This window comes from Ctenocephalides felis, unplaced genomic scaffold (assembly GCF_003426905.1).
Source record: "Ctenocephalides felis isolate EL2017-DRISC unplaced genomic scaffold, ASM342690v1 CF-g0.4_SCAFFOLD_01886, whole genome shotgun sequence".
Taxonomy (NCBI): Eukaryota; Metazoa; Arthropoda; class Insecta; order Siphonaptera; family Pulicidae; genus Ctenocephalides; species Ctenocephalides felis.
This window is the reverse complement of record NW_020538040.1, coordinates 19,573,119-19,595,512: the sequence shown is the minus strand read 5'-3', so window position 1 is coordinate 19,595,512 and position 22,394 is coordinate 19,573,119. Positions and strand designations below refer to the sequence as shown.

Here is a 22,394-nt window from a genome sequence, read left to right as displayed (position 1 = left end):
TATACTCAATGCCGTTCTATTTATACTTAAGTGAGTTATATTTGAAATCCCTTAATTATTCACCATTTGAAGCTGCCTGGCGAAGGCTTCATAAATATTGTTCTAACTTTGCTTCTCAAAGAGGAATGACGTTATTTAAATAGGATACTGAGAGTGGAATATGTTTTTTGATAATCGAGTATAAATAAAATAAATAAAATTGAAAACTAGTAGTGCATGACATCGTACCTTAAGGTGAACTATGCGTATCATAAAATTTTAAATATTTTGATTTTTTTTGATAATCTTGATTTTTTTCGAAGCGGTAAATATTATAAATCATAATGCGAAACTCATGAAAATTTAATAAAATTTGCACTTACTATCAAAATCTCTATAAAATATTTGATAATTTGATGTGCACATGCCTAATGATCATTTTCGATTGGCAAATTCCAATTGGCAATTTTATCTTCCCGTAGGTAATTTGTTTTTATTGGAACTCCGAAACCGCCGGATCTACCTTCCCTAAAATTCAACCAATTCTTCCTTACATCAATACAAGTAAACTTTATGAATCATTCAAATCGGGCGCTCCATTCTCTCAAGGACTGAATTTCCATTTTTTGCCTTTTCTGCCACGTATGTTCGAATCTACCTGACCTGCTTTTACCAAAAAATAATCAGCACGTTTCCCCATCAATAGAAACCAAATGCTTTTTGAATCATTCAAATCGTTAATGTGCTCTTGATTTTTTTGCGATTACTATAACTTATCCTACTGGAAATTAAAACGCTCTCTCTTTTATTATTATTCTTCATACTTTTTAGTTATGATATTTTGAATAATGGATTTTCTATTCATTAATGGAATACAGTTATCTAACTGAAATTTACAAAAAGCTCAAACAGCATTTATATTTCTGTACTTAAAAAGAGGAAAATACTATTTCAGATTAAAGAAGTCAACTACTAATTGTGCTTAAAATTTATTTATACTCCTGATTCTACTTCTCGTGATATTCAAAGTATGAAGAATTATATATTTTTTTATAATTTCTAGAAATTCGTATATCATTAGTGCCAAATATAAAACTAATCCCTACGACTATGACTTTTGCTGATTTTATTATATTTCAAAAAAATTATTTGCTCCTGATAGTTGATTTGAGTCAAAAACGCAGAAGTTCTGATAACACGCTCTAAATAAATCGCGATCGTGACTGAAATGTGTACTTTATAACGGTTCAAAATGAATGTTGATCTGTCTGTCTAAATGTTTGTATGTCTGATAAAATTTATAACATTCAAGATTCATAAATCAACCGGTAGTTAATGTTCAAGAAATTTACATTTATAGTTTTCATCGATATACATATAGAACAGAATAGTTTTTCCAACAAATGAATAAAAGTTCTAGTATTAGTGATACTACTATACCGGTTTACTAATCCCAACTTCTTTAAATAAATGTAGCTGAAATAGTGCTAATTTGTTGAGTTTTCAATGAAATTTTGAAGAATATTTTTCAAATTATAATAAATCTGAATTGTTTTCGATATAAAAAAAAGAAAATTGAAAAAAAAAATTTTTTTTGCCAAAAGCAATTGTTTTGCCAACACAAACAGAAAGTTTTTATTTTCTGCACTCTTTGCCCTGTATCTTCGTAACGGCTGGACCCGCCTTTGCCAAAAACTAATCAGCACATCTCCCTATGAATAGGAATCGAATGCTTTTTGAATCATTTAAATCGGTTGATCTGTGCTCTCGAAAACGTTGGCTAAAAATTGTATCCACACATACATACGCACGCATAATTTTTTTCTAAGGTATGTCAACACGTTTAGCGGAAGGCTTTAAAACGTAAATTTACATGAAAAATTACAAAAAAATTAAAAGAAAGCTTTCAGAAAAATCATGAGCAGAAAAACTTGGACTTTATATAAATATATATTCACGTCGAAAGTGTTTACTGAAGGGTTAATATATATCTGGCATTTAAATACAGCAATAAACATTTAATCACGTCCAATTGGTTCACCAGGCTGCCCACGTAACAAACAGTATAACCATAACGATGACGTAGTGCAGAAAAGCAAACCAGTCGAGTTATCTGAGTCTATTCTTATGTTGTTTCGTTATGCGATGCATAGGAATAGAAACAGAAGTATTTAGAGCCGCGATTTCAAAACAACCGCTTTGTAATAAATTGCTATTTGGGTGGTGTGTCAGATAATGCGTCTGGTCAGCAAATAGATAAAGGCTAATCCACATTGAATTTTTCCTATCTGACATCTAAAAAGAATCATGATGATACTTTATACTTTTTCTTCATACCAGGACGTCCAATCACTTTCTGAATATTAAAAAGAAATATCGATTTTTATGAAATTTCATAATTATATTCAGTATGTCTGAGAATCAGACTACCTCTCGTACGCCAAAGTGGTAAGAGTTGGCGACATTAAGGTTTTCCTTTTCCTTGTTAATTCCTTAATAAAAAACACATACAGCCTTAAACTTTCACCCTCCTACCATAAACCCCTATTTCGTAATAGTTATTTTAGTAATCAAATAAATAACTTCCCATAGGGCAAGTTATAGTAATCGCAAATGAAATTTTCGGAGTGAATCCGAGCGGAGTTGTGTCGGAGATTTTGTCATATCCGACTTTCCGAAACTGGTATTAAATATGTTAACTCGTGCAGACAATTACTGCGTTTTTGCTTTGGGAAGGAAGCGGTCGCTTTCTCGTTTCAGGCAGTTTTGTGACCAAGTCATACGTATACGAGTCAAAATAATGCCATTGTGTTTTTTTTCCAAAAAATACAAAAATATTACTTCAAAAATACAAAACAATGAAATTGTGTTCGAGTGTGAATGACTCAAATGTATAATTTATTGAATGGCAAAGGGTCATATTTCTAACTACTACAATCTTTGGCCGTGAATGACGGCAATCAGGAATATACATACCGAAACATACACGAAACGAAACACATTTAATCTGGTTTTTCCATAGCCTGAAATTGCAATACTTAAAAGTGCAAAATTTATCAGTGATATCAAGAGTATTTAAGCAGCAAAAAATATTTAGTATATTATTACTTTTACACCATTATATAATTGTGTAAAAGTAATAATATGCTTATCGAACTACCCGATATAATATGAATTCTCGAATGGCAATGGCAGAAGAAAAATTTAGAAAGCAGAAGTACTATTATTTGGTGCAAATATTTTATGATAAATATTTTGCTTACATTATTTTGTAATTTATTATTACATTTGACAAAACCTTACAATTAGATACATAACTTAACTTCTAAAGCGAAGTCAATTTTGAATTTTACGGTTTTTATGGAATCAGTCTCATTACTTAATTGCCACACCTAGTATATATATATATATATATATATATATATATATATATATATTAGGGCGGGTCGACTTGGCTGGGTAAAAAAGTCGCATAAGCACATTTGATTTGATTTTCATATACTTGGGATCAAAATAAGATATTTTGCCGAAGAAACCATAAGGGTCAAATTTTGAAAAATCTTGTTTTACTGAAAACTACTGATAAACTCAACCAGTAGGTGGTAACGATTAGTTAATAATTTTACTATTATATTTTTGATTAACTATTGTTAATTAAGTGGTAGTCAGATGAAAATAAATTACAAACTTTCATTTTTACCATACTAGTCTTTTTTAGGCAGCACCCTTTCCATGCGACCGACCCAATACTCTTCCTCTATCTTGTCAGCCGCTATTTGGAATAAGTTTCCAAGTTTTCTTACTTGTACAGGAATGCGTTTGACAAAATGTGGTAATCTATATATCACCCACTGGTCATTGAATCTGTTTATAGCGCCGTTATTTTGATAGAGTAATACTTTTATGAACTTGTCCTCGGTGAATGCTAAAGCTTGCAGGGAATCGCAACACTCATTGGGTACCCAAAACTCAATGAGAATTTTATCCTCCGATTCAGAAAAATCTTCTTTGATAATTACGATATTTGACATTTTAAAAAATAATAAAACGTTTTTTATTTTTGGTTAGTTTAACCACCTACTATGACTTTAGTTGTCGAACAAATGAATTATATTTCAATTCAAGGATGAATTGATTATTGTAAATTTAAAAATGTAAATTCAAAAAATGGTTCATGTGCGGTTCAAACCATGGCGTCAACACTAAAGTTCTGTACAAGTACTTATCACCGAAATTTAATCACATCTAACTGTTTAATATTGAAATATTGAAGAATTAGAAGAAATATTCAAATGTTATGAAAAACTAGGGAGCTATGTGTAAGTGACATTTTGACTTAGGGTGGCTGCATAAACTTCCTGATGAGCTTTACTTCAGTCAATGGAGCGTTTGGGTCTGAATTATTTTACTTTGCTCCGATTTGCATGAAATTTTGAAATTAGGTTCAAAGTTTAATTTCAAAAGCGAAAACAATTTGAATTCCGCCACCACCGCCACCGCTGGGCCGACTTCAACAAATGTTCGAAAAGGTTCCTAAGCCCTATAAGTCATTACACCGTCGACTGCAACAATAATGTTGCACCATAAATATAAAATCACGTTTTACGATTAGTTAATTCTATGAATCTTATTGTATATCAGACAACAACGAGCGACGATGTGGTGTTGTCAAAATGTTACTTGGAGAACCTGTGACATGTGACAGTCGCTGATGAACGAACTAACGTTTGCATGATGACCATTTATGTGAAAATTAAGATTATTCATACCAGTTCTATTATGAACAACTGTCGCTATATATGATTATTGTAATATACAAGTATGAAATCATCATATTAAATATAAGAGAGGATTTATTTTATAGAAGAAACGATTGTTGTGAAGTTTCTCCAACATAACAACTTGAACAATCATTACAGTCAATGACATGTACGACGTTTGACGTGCGGGAAATTTCAACCAACGGATGAAAAAAGTTTTTTCCATGAGTGGAAAAGGCAGTCAATGTACGGTAATGAGATGAAGGAATTGAGAGATAGTGAAATTTCAGGAACAGGGTTAAGGGTTTGTGAGGTGATACTATTTCGTTGCGATTGGGAGGTAAATAAGAAAGATGTACGGAATTTATTACGATTATTTATTTTCTGTCTGTAATTATGTATCTTTTATCTTGTTTTAAATTGTAACCCTGAAATATTTAATTGTAGCACTGAATATGGGTCACATCAAGGCCCGAAATTGTGTGTGTGTGTGTATGTATGTATGTATTTATGGATACAATTTTTCTTCCACGTTTTCGGGCGCACGGATCAACCGATTTGAATGGTTCAGAAAGCATTCGATTCCTATTGATAGGGAGATGTGCTAATTAGTTTTTGGCAAAGGCAGGTCCAGGCGTTACGCAGATACGAAGCAAAGAGTGCAGAAAATACAAATCGAGTTTTTGAGAGAACGAAGTATCCGATTTGAATGATCTGATTCGGAGTATCCGATTTGAACCTGGCAAAGGCAGGTTCAGCCATTTCAAAGATACAGACCTAAATGTGCAAAAAATGGTAGTTTTTGAAAGAACTAAGCGTCCGATTTGAATGATTCAAAAAACTTTCTGCTTGTTTCAACAAAATAATAGCTTTTGGAAAAAAAAATTGTTTCAAATTTCTTTATCAATTTTTTTTTCAAAAGAATTTTTTTTGTGTATTGAAAATAATTCAGATTTTAATTTTAATTCTGACTAAAGTTCTAATATACTTTAAACAAATAATTTCAGCTGTGCAATTCAGTTTATATAATTCTTATAATTATTAGATAATGTTACAATATTTATAATAATCTACTTGAAAACATTTAATATTCCTCGAACATTTTGTTACGGTACGGGAAGTTCCGGCAATTTGCCTTAAGGCACGATGCCATACACCACTAGTTTCATCCCATGTTCATTCAAAGAATTTCTGGCATAATTTTAGTTCAGTTGTTTTAAGTTATACAAAAGCTTATCTTTTAAATTTAATAAATATTTTTAGTGTGTATTTGTAAAATAAACTCATGATGAATGGGTTTGCTTTAAGGCAAGTTGCATGAATAATAATCGAGGTTTACAACTATTTATTTGGAAAATAAATGTCCAGTTTATATCTTTCAAACAAACTAATAATATCTGTAATTGATTATAGTGCACAAACCCCGCTCATGTATGCCATAAAAGCGGGGCTCATTATTCCAATATTTAAAGAATTTGTATATATCAACTCTTTACACCTAATAATTTCATCACTAATTTCATACTGTTGATCATTACTATTTAAAGTTCCAAGTGAATATCAAATTTTGATTGATTTAAAAATTTTCATAATCTAATTTTTGTTTATAAAGTCTAAACTTTCAATAATTGGCCAATAGTTTATTACTCACCCCAACAATCTTGCACTGTTGTTCCAAAGGCACGAGTGGTTCTTCGCCGGTTGGACGTGATGCCAAATACAGAGCAGACACTGCCGCCACTCCGGTCAGCGCCAAAGCTCCTGCGCCGCCTCCGACATAATGCAGATAATGCTCAACTTCTTCCACTAAAATAAAAAAAAATATTGGTTTCATATCACATGGTCTCTCAAACAAAAATGATACATTTTGAAGGGAACTAATTCTGCATTATGATATTGCAAAAAAAAAGATAGTGATCCAAATGGCAACCCAATGAAATAATTGATGATTTAATGGGAAAGAAAAAAATTAAGGAATTGGATGTAAAAAACATAAATAAAAAGCAACAAATATGAAATTTCGAAAATATTTGCCACCTGAAGTGGAAATATAATAGTTCTAATTAAGTCAAGATGTTATATTGATTAATTTGGATAACACTACCTACTACTACAATTCGTTTGAAGTCGATTCTTCATTAAAGAGAGTAGAAACCAAAGACTAAAGAAAATTATATGGTTTATAATTAGATGACAAAGGAAATATATAAGAGTATAAAAATAAATTCGAGATATAAAACGAATAGAAAAAAAATAAAATTCTTCCTCATCCTAGATTTTGGCAGAACCCATTATAGTTCTACAGTAGAACTCCAATTATCCGAATTAATGGGCACAGGCACCCATTCGGATAATCAAATATTCGGATAATCAAATATTCGGATAATCGGAGTTTTTTTTTTTTAAAATTGCCATTGGAGAGAAAAAAGTTACGTTTTGATATTGCACTATTTTTTTATTGAATTAAATGAAAGAAACATGATATTTTCACATGTTTTAAATATAAATAAAATGTACTTATATACAAGTTTAGAAATAAAAATCATTGTTTTTTTAAACTCCCGTCAATTTAAGCTGTTTTGCGGTCTTCAACAAAAGAATAATAGCGCACTTAGACTTTTTTTGGACATTTTTTTTCTGAAAGTGATTCGGATAATCGGCGATTCGGATAGTCGGAGTTCGGATAATTGGAGTTCTACTGTACTTTCATTTATTGTTAGCACAAGCAAATGAATTATAGCATGCAATTTTGAAGCGCAAATAAAACTTTACTAGGTACATTCATTCTCCTCTGGGGAAATTAATTTAGCTACGGTAATAAAACTTACATGGTATGGTAAAGAATTTCTTTAAACGGTTGTAAAATTACGTGACGAATTATGATATTGTTTTAATGGGCGATAATCCTACATATCCAAAAAATATCATGCGCTATGTGTATTTATACACCAATTATTTTAAAACGCATATTTTGAAAGATCATAATTTATATTACAGGTGCAGACACAGGTGTTATTGTCGTTTTTTTTGTCTTAACTGCTTGCTTAGTTATATTAGCCCCAAACACGGGGTTAGTTGTAACATCGCATTTTTTCTAGAAATTGATGAATTGTGAAACAATGAACAACAGTTGTGGATATATTTTAACTTGACTCGGTAGAGGAATAGTTACAGCAACTACCCATCTTTATTTGGTAAATAAATATAATCAGTGGATACATATAATCTCAAGATACATTAATTTTAAAACTAGTGTGAACAGACATCGTGTCTTAAGTCAAATTGCTGGAACTTCCGTACCGTAACGGGAATATTGAATGTTTTCAAATAGATTATTATAAATATTGTAACATTGTCTAAATATATGTTTCAACGGTACATTAGAACTTTAGTCAGAATTACGATTAAAATCTGAATATTTTTCGATACTACAAAAAAAATAAATTTTTTTTCCAAAATCAAATTTTGTATGTAGAAAGTTTTTTGAATCATTCAAATCGGACGCTTAGTTCTCTCAAAAACTGCCATTTTTTGCACATTTAGCTCTGTATCTCCGAAATGGCTAGACTTGCCTTGCCAAAAACTAATAACCACTTCTCCCAATCATTACTAATTGAATATTTTTAGATAATTCAAATCGGATGCTCCGTTCTCTCAAAAACTCGATTTTTATTTTCTGCACTCTTTGCTCTTTATCTCCGTAACTGCTGGACCTGCCTTTGCCAAAAACTAATCAGCACATCTCCCTATTAATAGGAATCGAATGTTTTTTTAACCATTCAAATCGGTTGATCCATGCGTCCGAAAACGTGGACGAAAAATTGTATCCATGCATACATACACACACACACATCCATTTTTTCTGAGGTATGCCAAATGTTTAGAAACCTTCAAAACGTCGAGAAATGTAAAATTTTCAATTTCGATTTTCGGCCCATTACAATAACTTACCCTACGGGAAGTTAAAAAATGTTACCACAAGACCCTAGTTCCCCTACTCCAAATTTCAAGAATTTCAAGTAAAAAACAATTTCTTCGCCTATGAGTTTTTGTTTACTCCTCAAATTAGCAAGAACATTACTTTAGGAAAGTGAAAGCCTATTTCTGAAAACTTTGGCTAACAAGAAGTGCAAAGAGAGCAAAACGTTTAAGTAGAGAGAAGTCAAATATAATACATTTTCAAAGAATGAAACTGTATGTGAACATAACCGCATATTTTACTAAATAAGATTCCAGAAATCACCAGCAAAATTTGTTCCAAAATTAATACGTATTATGTCGCCGGAGCGGTGGCATACAAATGGAAATGGGTTCACATTTGCTTTTGAAATATGTATATTATATGTATGCAAAATATTAAATTCGCATCAACATATTTATATCTAACCAAAATCCCGCCTGGCAAATGTTAAATCCTTGTAATTAGCGCATACCTACAAACACATTTTAGGACGTTGGCAAGTATAGAACTGATAATTTGAAATGTACACATTGTTATTTCCTGGCAAATATATGCATAATGTATCTTCAAAGTGTACGATACTTTGACCCAATTTTACACCCAGTCATCGTGTAAATTAAGATAAATTAACTCTATTAATAATCGTCTTACAACAGGTGTGCAAAGCTTGAATCGGTAATACAATTTGGATAATCATGTAGGTACATGTGTATGTTAGACATGCAGCTGGATGGAACTGAGTAGGAATAAATGATTAATTTGGTTTGTTTATTTTATTGGCCTTGCTTACTTATTTAGAGTTTTTAGTCACTCTAAACATTGTGTTCTATACCATTCACTATATTTTACTGCAGTGTCTTTATGACATTGATTCTTACAAATTTTGTTTTACCAGACATAACTAACATACGAGGTGTGTTCAAAAAGTACCCGGAATTACTAATAATTAAATTTCGCGGGTCTGGAGTGTCTGATTGTCAAATTTTTTTTTTATTGTGTTGGTATACATGCCCCTAAAGTATGATGAAATTTTCAGCTATATTCACTGTTTACTTTGTCTGTGGTAGTCGCTAAGGTTCGACGTGTTTTTCTGAGCTCGGCGATTTTTACAATTGAAGAATTGAAAAGTCAAAGAATTTGTATTAAATTTTGCGTAAAAAATGAAATAAAGTGTTGCAAAGTGCAAAAATTCACCAGATATGGCTCCGTGTGACTTTTTCCTTTCCCAAAGTTGAAGAGACCCATGAAAGGACGGCGGTTTTCCTCGATTGAAGAAAATCGCTGAGAGTGCTCAAGGACATATCAAAAAGTGAATATCAAGGGTGCTTCGAAAATTGGAAAAAACGCTGGCATAAGTGTATTATATCTGGGGGGACTACTTTGAAGGGGACCACATTAATGTAGACGAATAAATAAATATTTTTTTGAAAAAACGAAAATTCCGGGTACTTTTTGAACAGACCTCGTATGCCAATCTAATCAATTTTCTACTCATATAAAAAGTTTCTTGACTTCACACATATTCAGTATGACAACTCAATTTTATAGTAGTATTTTTAACTTTCCGTAGGGTAATTTATAATAATTGCAAAAAAATCGAAAATAAACTTTTTTGCATTTTTTGAAGTTTCAAGATCTCCTGAACATTTTGGCATACGTCAGAACAAATTGAAAAATGTGTGTATGTGTATGTGTTTTGTGCGGATACAAATTTTCGTCGGCTTTTTCGGGCGCACAGGACAACCGAAATGAATGGTTCAAAGAGCATTCTTTTCGTATTGACGGGGAGACGAGCTGTTTAGTTTTTGGCAAAGGGCAAGCCTGAAAGCGTTTTGGAGAAAGGAGCATACGATTGAGAGAACGGATTATCCGATTAGAATGAGTAAAAACGCATTCGATTCGTATCGACGGGGAGACGTGTTGATCATTGTTTGGCAAAGGCAGACTCAGTCGTTTCGGAGATACGGAGCAAAAAGTGTAAAATGGAAGTTTTTGAGAGTACGCAACATCCGACTAGAATGATTAAAAAAATATCCGATTCATATTGACAGGTGGACATATGATGGACAGTTACAATCATTTTTTTTTACACAGTACCGAGACTCGAGTTGATTTTTCACGCAAATTGGGCATGTCCACCGCAAATTAATTTTTAATTTTTTCAACATCAGTATATGAAGTAGCTTTAAATAACATATTTATCTTGTTTTGGTCCCTCGATAATAAATAGAGCATCAAATTCCAGTAACAATTCTGTGTTCAAAGTTCTTTCAACATTATCGATAATACCTAGTTTCATGTTTACAAATAGTTCTCTAAAATAATAAAATTTTATCATTAAAGGTTATCTATGACGATATATTATGTTGTTCTAAATTATAAATAGAATGCATTAACAATTTGACGAAGAACTTTATCATTTTAAAATATGTCAAATGCTGAAAGAGATAAACTGGCATATTCTTCTAAAGAGAATACCAAAGATTTTGCTAAAAAAAAATTCCTAGAAAATTCTAAAGGTTTTGCTAGTTCCTCAAATCTACACGAGAGAATTGGAGGTCATAATATTTGATGTAATTGTATACACATAATTCAAGTATTTTCTATTGTTAAAACTTCAACTTTGTTTATGATTGTTATTGATCAAGATCAAATTAACTAGATGAATTTTACGACCAAGTAGTCAAATGCATAATTCTACTATTAAATGCCAGGAAAATAACATGTGCTCGTCAATAAAGATGATAATTATGTTTATGAAACGTCTTGTTTCATACCAGAATTTTATGATCATAGTTTAGTGTGAGAGCATTAATATATAAATTCGCAAATCATAGCCAAAACCGCTTGTAAAATGCATATTATCGTCACCTGAGCCAAATATGTCAATTTTGCAATATATCAAAACGTCGTAGAGTTACGCTCTATTTTGTCCTACAAGTTGTAACCCAAATTATACCTTTAATTATAGTATAGTATTTCTTTATAGGACACGCGTCTTGTGATAGATAATATAGCTTTAATAATTAAAAAACAGCACTATTTAATTAGAATTAAGTTATATTTTATTTGCAGAACACAATTATATAAATACACTATTAAAAACTCGAGTTCTATTTTCTGTACACTTTGCTCTATATCTACGTAACGGCTGGACCTGCCTTGGCCAAAAACTAATCAGCACATCTCCCTATCAATATGGATTGAATGTTTTTCAAACCATTCAAATCGGTTGATCCGTGCGCCCGAAAACGTGGACGAAAAAATGCAGCCATACAAAACACACACGCACATCCATTTTTCTGAGGTATGCCAAAATGTTCAGAAACCTTGAAAATTAGAAGATATGCAAAAATTTTCATTTTCGATTTTCGGCCCGTTACTACAACTACCCTACGGAAAGTTATAAAAGGTAAATAAATAAATATTCGCTTAAGAATAGCATATTAATTAAAATATAAAGTGTATATATCAAAAGTTGGTAACCACAGTGAACCATCCCAAATATCTCTGATCACGATCAAACATTATCGAAAAATTAGCTATTTTTGGAAATGTTATTTTATTTGACAAATGACTTACGATTTATCTTCACATTGTACCTAACTTTTTCATTCTTATGATGTAATTTTTTGTTAGTATTATTTTTTTGTTAATAATGTGGTATGAAACAACCTTAGTCACATTAGATTTTATGGTGCTATTTAACAATATGAATAAATATTATTTCATTTTATTATTGTTATTTTTTTCTTACAGTCTGGCAACATTCTTTATTGAAAAATTCATTATATCCTGACCGTATGCCAGGTTGTCCACATTTGTGGGGTAGTCCAATCTGATTACCAACTCATATATACAATCAAGTCTTTATTTAATAGACTTTCTGTATGAATTTAATTTCCAGTATTGTGACTGCAAGCATATTGCAAAATTCAACATAACAAATATCGAATTTTAAAATATTAGTTTTTTGGGTCTATTTTCATATTAGTATCATTTGCCAGAACATACTACAAATGTGTTCGAAACTCCTGGACTCCGTGTGACTTCACTTGAAGTTCAGGATGATACAAATTGCGCTCAAGTTAAATCTGGCATTCAGGCGCAATTTTACACACAGACATCTTCTCATTGTATGTATTTTCCAACACCGAAAATACAATATGGAAAAGCAAAGCATTTTCACATCATGAACGTGCATTTCTCCATATAGCATTATATATAATGAAAATCACATTATATTTTATTGATTGGAATAGAAATTGATTAATATTATTTTTCAATAGTATTTCTAATTTATAATACATACTATATTTTATACATACTTGCTCAATTGAATATTAAGAATTAGTTAATGAAATGGAATCGAAACCTTAGAAATATCTGCTAACCCTTGTAAACTTATACAGTGATACCCCGACATACGAGTTTATATCATCATTCTGTAATCACGCTGTGGGTTTTGTTAATATTTTGGATATTAAATATAAATTCAATATTTATTAATTCAATCATTGTTTTTGTCTGAGCAATGAGTTGCATGTCCGGTTGAACAACTCTCATGTTCAACTGTTGTAAACATTTTTGTGATGATTTATCTATTTGCTTAGGAAGGTATTCTTATCTCTCCTTAAACACAGTACATATCTTATTACGATCATACATCCTCGCCAACCTCATATTTTTCTATAATTTTACATTTTAATTCAAGAGACATGGCCCTTCTCTTGAGACCCATGTTTATAAAAATACATAATATTTTGTAAATGTACAAAAAACAAAAAATTATCGATATATTCTCGTGGCTAAATCGTTACTACATAATTAATATTGATATATATTTGAAATGACTAACAATAAAATAATTTACTATCACATAAAAAAGCCAAAATATCTCTGTCGTAGGAAAATCACTTTCACAACTGTTAACAAATTAACATTTTTCTAGAAAATTGTTATTCGCTCAAAGCTCGTATCCCGAATCTTGCTCGTATGTCGAAGCAACGAATCGATGGAGGTAATTTTACAAAGAGTGGAAGACTGCAAAAAAGTAAATGTTTGGCTTGTCTTACCACAATAGTGATCCAATTACTTGAACTCAAATCAAATTTTCGGATTAAAAATTATTTGGACAATAGTGACCATATTTTTTGTTATACATACAAAATTATTATCGATGATATAAATATATTGAATAGAATTACTTAACAATGGATTGGACTAAAAAGAAGATTAGATTTTAGTGGAAACGACAAGAATGCAATATGCAAAAAAACTGCATCTCCACTGATAATAATAAGAATGAAAGAATAAGAAAGATAAATTGGAATAAAAAATTATATAAAAAGATAAATAATAAGAAAGAAAGATTAGAAGAAGATAATTTACGACTTCAGTATCTCATACACACATTATTAATGAGGCTATATTAAATAAAATTAATTAACCCTTTCCATTTCCAGTCCATTAATCACGTGAGCGAGTTTTTAAGGATTTTTGGACCCCCTCCCCCTCGGTCGGTGATACATGGTGATATTCAAATTACCCCCCTCCCCCACCAAACATCACGTTTATTTTTAGGTACGTAAAAAAACTGTAAAATTTTTGAATTTTTTTTTTTGAAAATGTTTGAACTTTTTTTTAAAAAAAAATGGTTAAAAAATAAATACACCTCATATCTTACTATACCCCTCCCTCCCCACGTAATATTTCGTGATTTTTTGTCAAACCCCCCCACTCTCTAAAAACCTCACGTGATTAATCGACGCCCCCTAATCTAAATTGAAAACTAAAAAAACTAGTTTTTGGAAGAAATGCAAGAGAAAAAAAAATACTGCTACAATAATTTTAAGGGTTGAATTAAGAGCATATAATTAAATATTTCATGAATATACTGTCAATAAAGTCGCGGTACCACTGTATATGCCATTTAATTCTAATAATATCTGGTTTAATGATGAAACTAATTTTATGTGTTATGATGAAATGCTACCTAGTTAAAGTTATAAGGACTGTAGGATGTTGTCATATAATATGTATAATGCTACTTGAAAGAATAACTTTTTTTCAAAGTATTTTTATTACTTTTGTATATTAGTTCACTTGATTTAATAGCAATATTCGCTGTATTACTGCTATTTCACACATGTCCATCATCTTACTCTGATTGGTAACTCACAATTAGAGTGTCTTTTCTGAGGTAGCAATAACATTTAAAAAGTGCAAATTGCTTTTTCAAAAGCTTCATGGATCAGAATATAAAATACAATCATAACTGTACAATAGCTGTGCATAATGCAATTTGCAAAGCTTAAAATTGTGCTCTTCGTGAACGATAACGTGGTAATCTAAACATTGAACTCACCCCAAGTACCCTTGATCCAATTGTTGATCCAAGAAAAGCCTCCGTTATTTTCATCCCCGAACACATCGCTTCCGCCCACATCATCCACCATTTTATCAGAATTTTCAATCCCTTGATGGGTGTATCTTATACGCGAACTCTTACACTGGATTAAATACAAAGAAAAAATCTTGAAGAGGACATGGTTTTCAAGACATTACTAGCTAACGCTGATAACATTTTCAAGAAATTATTGTGCCGCTCTTAACGGTCTTTTAAAAATTAACAATATTTCAATGAAAGTTGAATAATGAAAAGAATTACTTGTGTACCGAAACTCGTTCTTTTGGAAAATCTGGTGGTAAAAATCCAATACGAAAATTTTGTCGGCAAAAAAGACAACTAAAAAGTTTTTTCGATTTTTTTATGACAGTTCGCGTCATTTTTGTTGTGACATTTTGACACCACACGGATCGAGGAATTTGTTTTTCGGCAGGTATAGCAATTAAATTCATCTTGACAAATCGCAGCAGACGGGTAATTGGATACTATTTATGTTATTTGAAACATGAAACGATAATGATAATTTGAAATTATCAATGAATTTGAAATATTCAAATAACACAGGTCCACGACTTAAAAAAAAATTGTCTGTATCGGGTATTCGAATGCAATTGGGAATGTAATTGGGTAAAGTAAAATTAGGAGTGAAAGTGCAAAAAAACGAAGAATTTTTTTTTTAAATGAGAAAATCACTAATTTAGAAATTTTACTGCATAATAATGAAAATTTTATAATTTCTGTCGTCTCCTGGCCCTTTTCCGTTGGACACGAATATAGGCCAAAATTGAGGGCCAAATTACAAAAACGGAGAAAAATTAAAGAAAATGGCAAAAACTCCTCCCTCCAAATTTTCCTACATGATAATTAAAATTTTATGATTTTTGTCGTTTCCTGGCCCTTTCACTATAAATAACCTATGAAACGGTTTTCTGCAACACTTTTTGCATCTCTGTTGAATATATTTTTGCAGCTCCCAGCAGTAATTTTCAAACTTATTTGAGATAACTGCAAATATGTTTGCAGATTATCTAGGGGCAATGTGGATGTTAATATGTTTGCAAATTACTGCTGGAAACTGCATTAAAATAGTCAACAGAAATTAAAAAAACGTTGCAGAGGTCATTTATTGAGAAAAGTGCCAGGAAAAGATAAATTATAAGACTTTAGTTATTATGTAGAAAAAATTCTAGGATGCAGATTTTTATTTTTCTTCGTTTTTTGCGGTTTAACCCTCAATTTTAGCTTTAGATTCGTGCTTGGTAGTAAAAAATACATTGGTAAATACATATGTAGCACACCTAATACTATTACTGATATTTATAATACTAACAATTTTTTTTTATTTTGTGGACCTGTGTAATCGTTAATTTTAAACATTACATAATAAGCGACAAAACGTTATTTTTTAATAATTCCTACACATATCGTAATTAGCATTCCAATACTCGACGACAAAATGAATAAATAAACAGAGTATTTTTAAAATGACAAAATACTATGGCCTTACTTATTAATTCAATTATCAAATTACACGATAATACCGTCTGTTACAAATAATTTACTGCTTACATATTTTTCCGTCAATAACATATATTTTGTTTCAAATAAAGTCTGTCTGATTTTCACTTAAATGTGTAATTTATGATAAATATTATGATAATTTTCTTTAACGTCGATTTAATTGGTTTTGGAAAGAAAAGATTGATATTATCAGTATTTAACGCGTTAATCGCCACAATAATAACAAAAAAATGGTCATGGTAACTTTATTAGATATTTTAGTTAAAAATATATCAAGGAAACTTAATGTACCAAAAAAAAATTTATTTTGATAAAATTTCTGAAAAAGCACAATTTTTTACGTCACATATATATGACTGACAAGGCCCTATATTAAAACTTCGTTTCTCCTACCAAATTGCTTATGTCTGACATGGTTCATGTAGAATTTCTTAACGTCAGACACATATGACTGACACTAAATTCACGACAAGGCTTAGCGATAGTTACAGGTTTCATAGTAATGATTTTTTGGATATAAAAAAAATATGACTTTGAATTTGAGGTTGTTTTTAAAAAGGTGTAAATATTTAAAAATATTAAGGGTTTAGAATTAATCTTTTACATATAAGTCCAGTGCGACGAGCTTTTAATAAATGTTGATATATTTTAATTTGCAGTTAAACGAGTATTATATAAATGTTTATTGAATTGCAGCAACCGATTTATTGAATGAATTGCTGCAATATAACCGATCTAGCCGCACCGCAGCAAACTTTTGAATTCATAACTATACATTTAAAAATTGTCGTTTTATAACGACATAGTTTTATACAAATATTTAATATTACTTTTATAAAATAAAATTTAACTGCTAATAATATTCGCGTAATTACATGTAAATCAACGATGTCCCTTGCTGAGTAGAGGAGACTAGGTACGGTTGTGCCACATTTTTCGAACAGCAAATATTTTGTTAATTTACCAGTTAGCTGGGAGAAATGTAAATTTAAACGGTATCTTGAAAATTTGTCAACGGAAATACTGAAATACTGAAATACGATTGATTAGCCACAAAATCAAATCATACAAGAAAAAGGCTAGTGTCACAACCGTCCACACCGGGGTACGGTTGTGACAGGGATCAAATAGGTAAAAATTCCATAAGTATAACCACCAAAATGGTTCATAACGACTTTTATAATTTATTATATAAATATGTAACACAATGCAACAAAATCATTTAAACAAAGCTTATGAATATAATATAACAATATTTTACAAAACATAATTTTTTAAAGAAGAAATCTTTTGTTTTTTTGTATTGAATTTTCCTTTCCCTTTCTCTTTCATATTTTGTTTTAGTTAAGTTAGATTTTTCTTTATCTCTTTGAATTTCACCCAAAAAGGACAAGAAATACATGTCACATAAAACAAAACTATTTGCTGGTATTTAACTACTAATGTTCAACAGCAAAATAACAATTTATTTATATACTACATAAAATAACAGTTATTATTAAAGAAATCGAACTAAAAACTTACTTTAGGCCCATTAAAACCAATTCGGTTTACAGATCATGTTAATGTAGGGCGCTGACACAATGCAATAATGGAAACTTGTTCGAACAAACATACTTCATCTTTCTCCCTTGGACCCTATCTCAAAATCAATATAGTTTAGCTGTTATGACGACTGTCACCCCCTAACCTGGCACAACCGTACCCAGTCTTCCTTACCAATACAATTTACGTCGCTTGATAGATAATAGTAAATTAAATTTAATCAAAGTAGCTTAATATTAAAATCTATAAACTGAATAACGAATCTTGTTTTACATACAGTAAATTTATCCGAAAATTCTATTTTCGTTCTATGAACCACTAAAACTCTATGAAAATTTAAGTAGCACTATTGTAATCGATCGGCTCCAAGAGCGAATGTCACTTTGCGACTGTTTCGATTAATATGAGTTCACATACGAGTGGTTTTATTGGATTCTGTTCTTATCAATAATCACAAAGTTTCTATTCGTAAATATTATAAATAAAATAACATTGACTAAAGATTAATATGTTTATTTTATAAACAAAATTTCATTGGCATAGCCATTTTAAATTATTTTATAAATAAACCTTGATAAATTATATTCTATTTTGATTGAATGGAATACTGTTATGAATATTAATTAATTAATTTTCTTGGGAATAATGCTCATGTGTGATATTATTTTTATACGCTTCATGTGTACGTTTATCGGTTTAACGATAACACAACAGGTATTTTTTTATTTTATCAAATAATATAATAGAAAACTCTATTATTTGCTATCTTTCTTAAAAATATGATATTCAGAAATATAGTTATACAACACCCGATATTTCAGAGAACCGGTTTTCAATTTGAATTAAAAATTATTAAATAAATATAATAGAAAACACTATTTTCACACGCCGTTTGTGATAGACTAAATTTGCTCTATTTCTTAAAAATAAGATGGTCAAAAAATGGTTTTATACAAAACCGATATTTTAGAAACCGGTTTTCGATTTTGCATTAAAAATTATAAAATCAATATAATAGAAAACTCTATTTACGCATACCGTTTGTGATAGACTAAATTGCTATCTTCCTTGGTATTTTACAAAAACCGGTTTTCATTTTGCTTTAAAAATTATTAAATAAATGCAATCGAAAACTCTATTTACGCACACCGTTTGTGATAGACTGATTTTGCTATATTTCTTAAAAATAAATTGGTCAAAAATGTGGTTTATACATAAACCGATATTTTAGAAAACCGGTTTTCGATTTCACATTAAGAATTATCAAATAAATATAGTAGAAAACTCTATTTTCACACACCCTTTGTAATGTGACTCAATTTGCTATCTTACTTGAAAATATGATGGTCAAAAATATGGTTTATACAAAAACCGATACTTTAGAAAACGGTTTTCAATACTGCATTAAAAATTATTAAATTAATTTAATAGAAAACTCTACTTTCACACACCGTTTGTAATAGATTAAATATGCTATCCTTCCTAAAAATATGGTGGTCAAGAATATGGTTTATACAAAAACCGATATTTTAGAAACCCGATTTTCGATTTTGCATTAAAAATTATTAAATAAATATATTAGAAAACTCTATTTTTACACACCGTTTGTGATAGACTAAATTTGCTATCTATCTTTCTTGAAAATATGATGGTCAAAAATATGGTTTATACGAAAACCGATATTTTTAAAAACCGGTTTTCGATTTAGAAAATATTAAATAAATATAATAGAGAACTCTATTTGCGCACACCGTTTGTGATAGACTAAATTTGCTATATTTCTTGATAATATGATGGTTAAAAATATGGTTCATACAAAAACCAATATTTTAAAAACCGGTTTTCGAATAGTGTTTTTTTTTGAAAAACCGGTTTCAACCGGAAAAGAATATTAACTTGAATAATTAGAAAAAAAAATTAAGAGATAATTTCGAATAAATTAAAAGCAACATTTGCTATTATTGACTGTTCAATTTTATTAATAATTTTTAATGCAATTTTGTAGAACAAAAAAATAATAATTGACCAGGATTAAATAACATTAAAGACAAGTGATTATTCGTTGTTTATGGATACTTTTTACATATAAGGGTAGAAATATTTTTATATTAGTGAAACGAAGAACGGCTATCTTTCAGTAATAGTATTTTCATCAATTGGTACATTTAGCTGTATTTGTCATCTTAAAAAATTAATTGCTACTAATACATTGAAAACCAGTATTTTATATAAAAAAGCGGTTTTCGAGTTTAATACCGGTCGGTTTTTACGGGAGCCGGATAAAAATCTGGTTGAAAAACCGACAAACCCTAGCAAAAATTATTTAGTATACTAAAATGTTTCTTCCATGCAAAAATAAACATTTGCACAATGTTCTTAGTAACTTTGTTTGCTTATATTTTATTAGTTTCTCATTCAGTTTTATAAAACTTTGACCAATGTTTATATGGTTCTTATTCTTATACAGTCATATAGATATTTGACATACAATAAAAAACTATGGATTTTTTATTATAAAATACATAATAACTCATTTATTACTTCAACATAGAGCTCAACATTGTCATGTTAATATTTAACACTTACGGCGATAAATAGCATCAAAATATGCAAAAATGTATACAATAACTTGATTGTTTTACTAATTTAAGTAAGTATATATTTTGGGAACAATTCGTGTTATTGTATAAATGTCCCCATAAAATATTATCTCGTGAATAGAGTTCTTTAGACATTTTAAGTTCATGACATTTTTTATTTATTTTCATTTCCATATTAATTTGTTTGTGTTTATTCTTGTGATGTCTACTGGACTTTAGTTCTTTAGATTAAATTGAATGATGTAAATAATAAATTTCTCTGTTTTATAAAAGATCAAGAGGCCATTTATGTGACGGGATAAAGTACAAATATCGTTTTAATCCGGTTAATTTCCGTATTATACATGGAAAAGTATTCTTTATAAAATTAGCTTACTGGTTTGACTCAAATCAGAACAGAAGTGATTTGAAAAATATATTATTCCTGCATATGTTTATTTTCTTCATAAGAAATGATGTAATACCATTTTCTAAGATTTCATTGTTTGTTACTTCTAGAAATTACTTTGTAATCGGTGTTATTTAAAAAAATCATGTTTTCCAGAATAAAGGTTATAAATAAAAGTTCTGGAAAAAAATAAATTTATGTTTAAAGTGAAAATTGAAACATCGTAGCAATACAAGAATACAATTCCATACCGAAAGATAGATTTAATCCGACTAGATCAAGATGTATTTATATTTCATTTTTAATATTTTGGTCTACACTCCGTTCTCTCAAAAACTGAATTACCATTTTTTGCATTTCTTGCCCCGTACCTTCGAAACGGCCGGACCTGTCTTTGCCAAAAACTAATCGGCACGTCTCCCCATCAATACGAATCGAATGTTTTTCAATTATTCAAATCGGTTGATCTCTATTCCCGAAATCGCCGACAAAAATTTGTATCCGCCACACAGATGTACATACACACATCCATTTTTTCTAAGATATGCCAAAATGTCCAGAATCGTAAAGATAAATAAAAATTCTCATTTAAGATTTTTTGCGATTTTGCAAAAAGAGAAAATGCTTTCTATACTTTCAGAGCAGCCCTTGTTATAAAATTAATTTCAATTTCTAAGAATTATATTTCTGGTGAATAAAACAGGTAGAGAAGAGCAGAGGATCAATAAACTTTTTCAATTGTATCCATTTTGAATTTTTTTATGAAGTAATTACATATGACGTCAAATATTATATATTTTTACGTGTGATTGTGTAAGATTTCATTATTGTTAATGTATTGTACACCGTAACCTTGTAATCACCGGCTCATTCTCAATTCTAACAAGCAACATATCTAGGTATTCCAATGAACTCTAAATATATGAATTTTAAAACGCATTAAACCCAAGAATAAAATTACTAAATTATTATTATTGCTCACTAACAAATATCGTATTTTAAGAGGCTACAAATAGGAATGTTATGGCAATGTTAGTAAAAACTGTCAAAATGCCAGGTATTTGCTGTGCGATCACGCGTTTCACACATAAAACCTAACCTATAAAAGGCACAAACATCCAATAACAACTTTAACAAAAGTGCGTCTTTCTTATGTGCTATTGATAACACATACGTGAAGTAAGGTTTTGTTAAAAAACGCCTGATCGTACAGCAAATACATAGCTTCTTG

The 22,394-nt window shown here is 30.1% G+C and overlaps 1 protein-coding gene across 1 annotated transcript in view; it reads right to left on the bottom strand.

Moving 5' to 3' along the window:
• The window catches only part of LOC113374726, a 61,408-nt gene that overhangs the window by 19,747 nt on the left and 19,267 nt on the right, over positions 1–22,394 (bottom strand). The window contains exons 4-5 of the mRNA XM_026614699.1: positions 15,068–15,212; positions 6,391–6,545 (exon numbers count right to left, since the gene is read on the bottom strand). Coding sequence (XP_026470484.1) covers positions 6,391–6,545; positions 15,068–15,212 — 300 coding nt within the window. The remainder of the gene's footprint in view (positions 1–6,390; positions 6,546–15,067; positions 15,213–22,394) is intronic.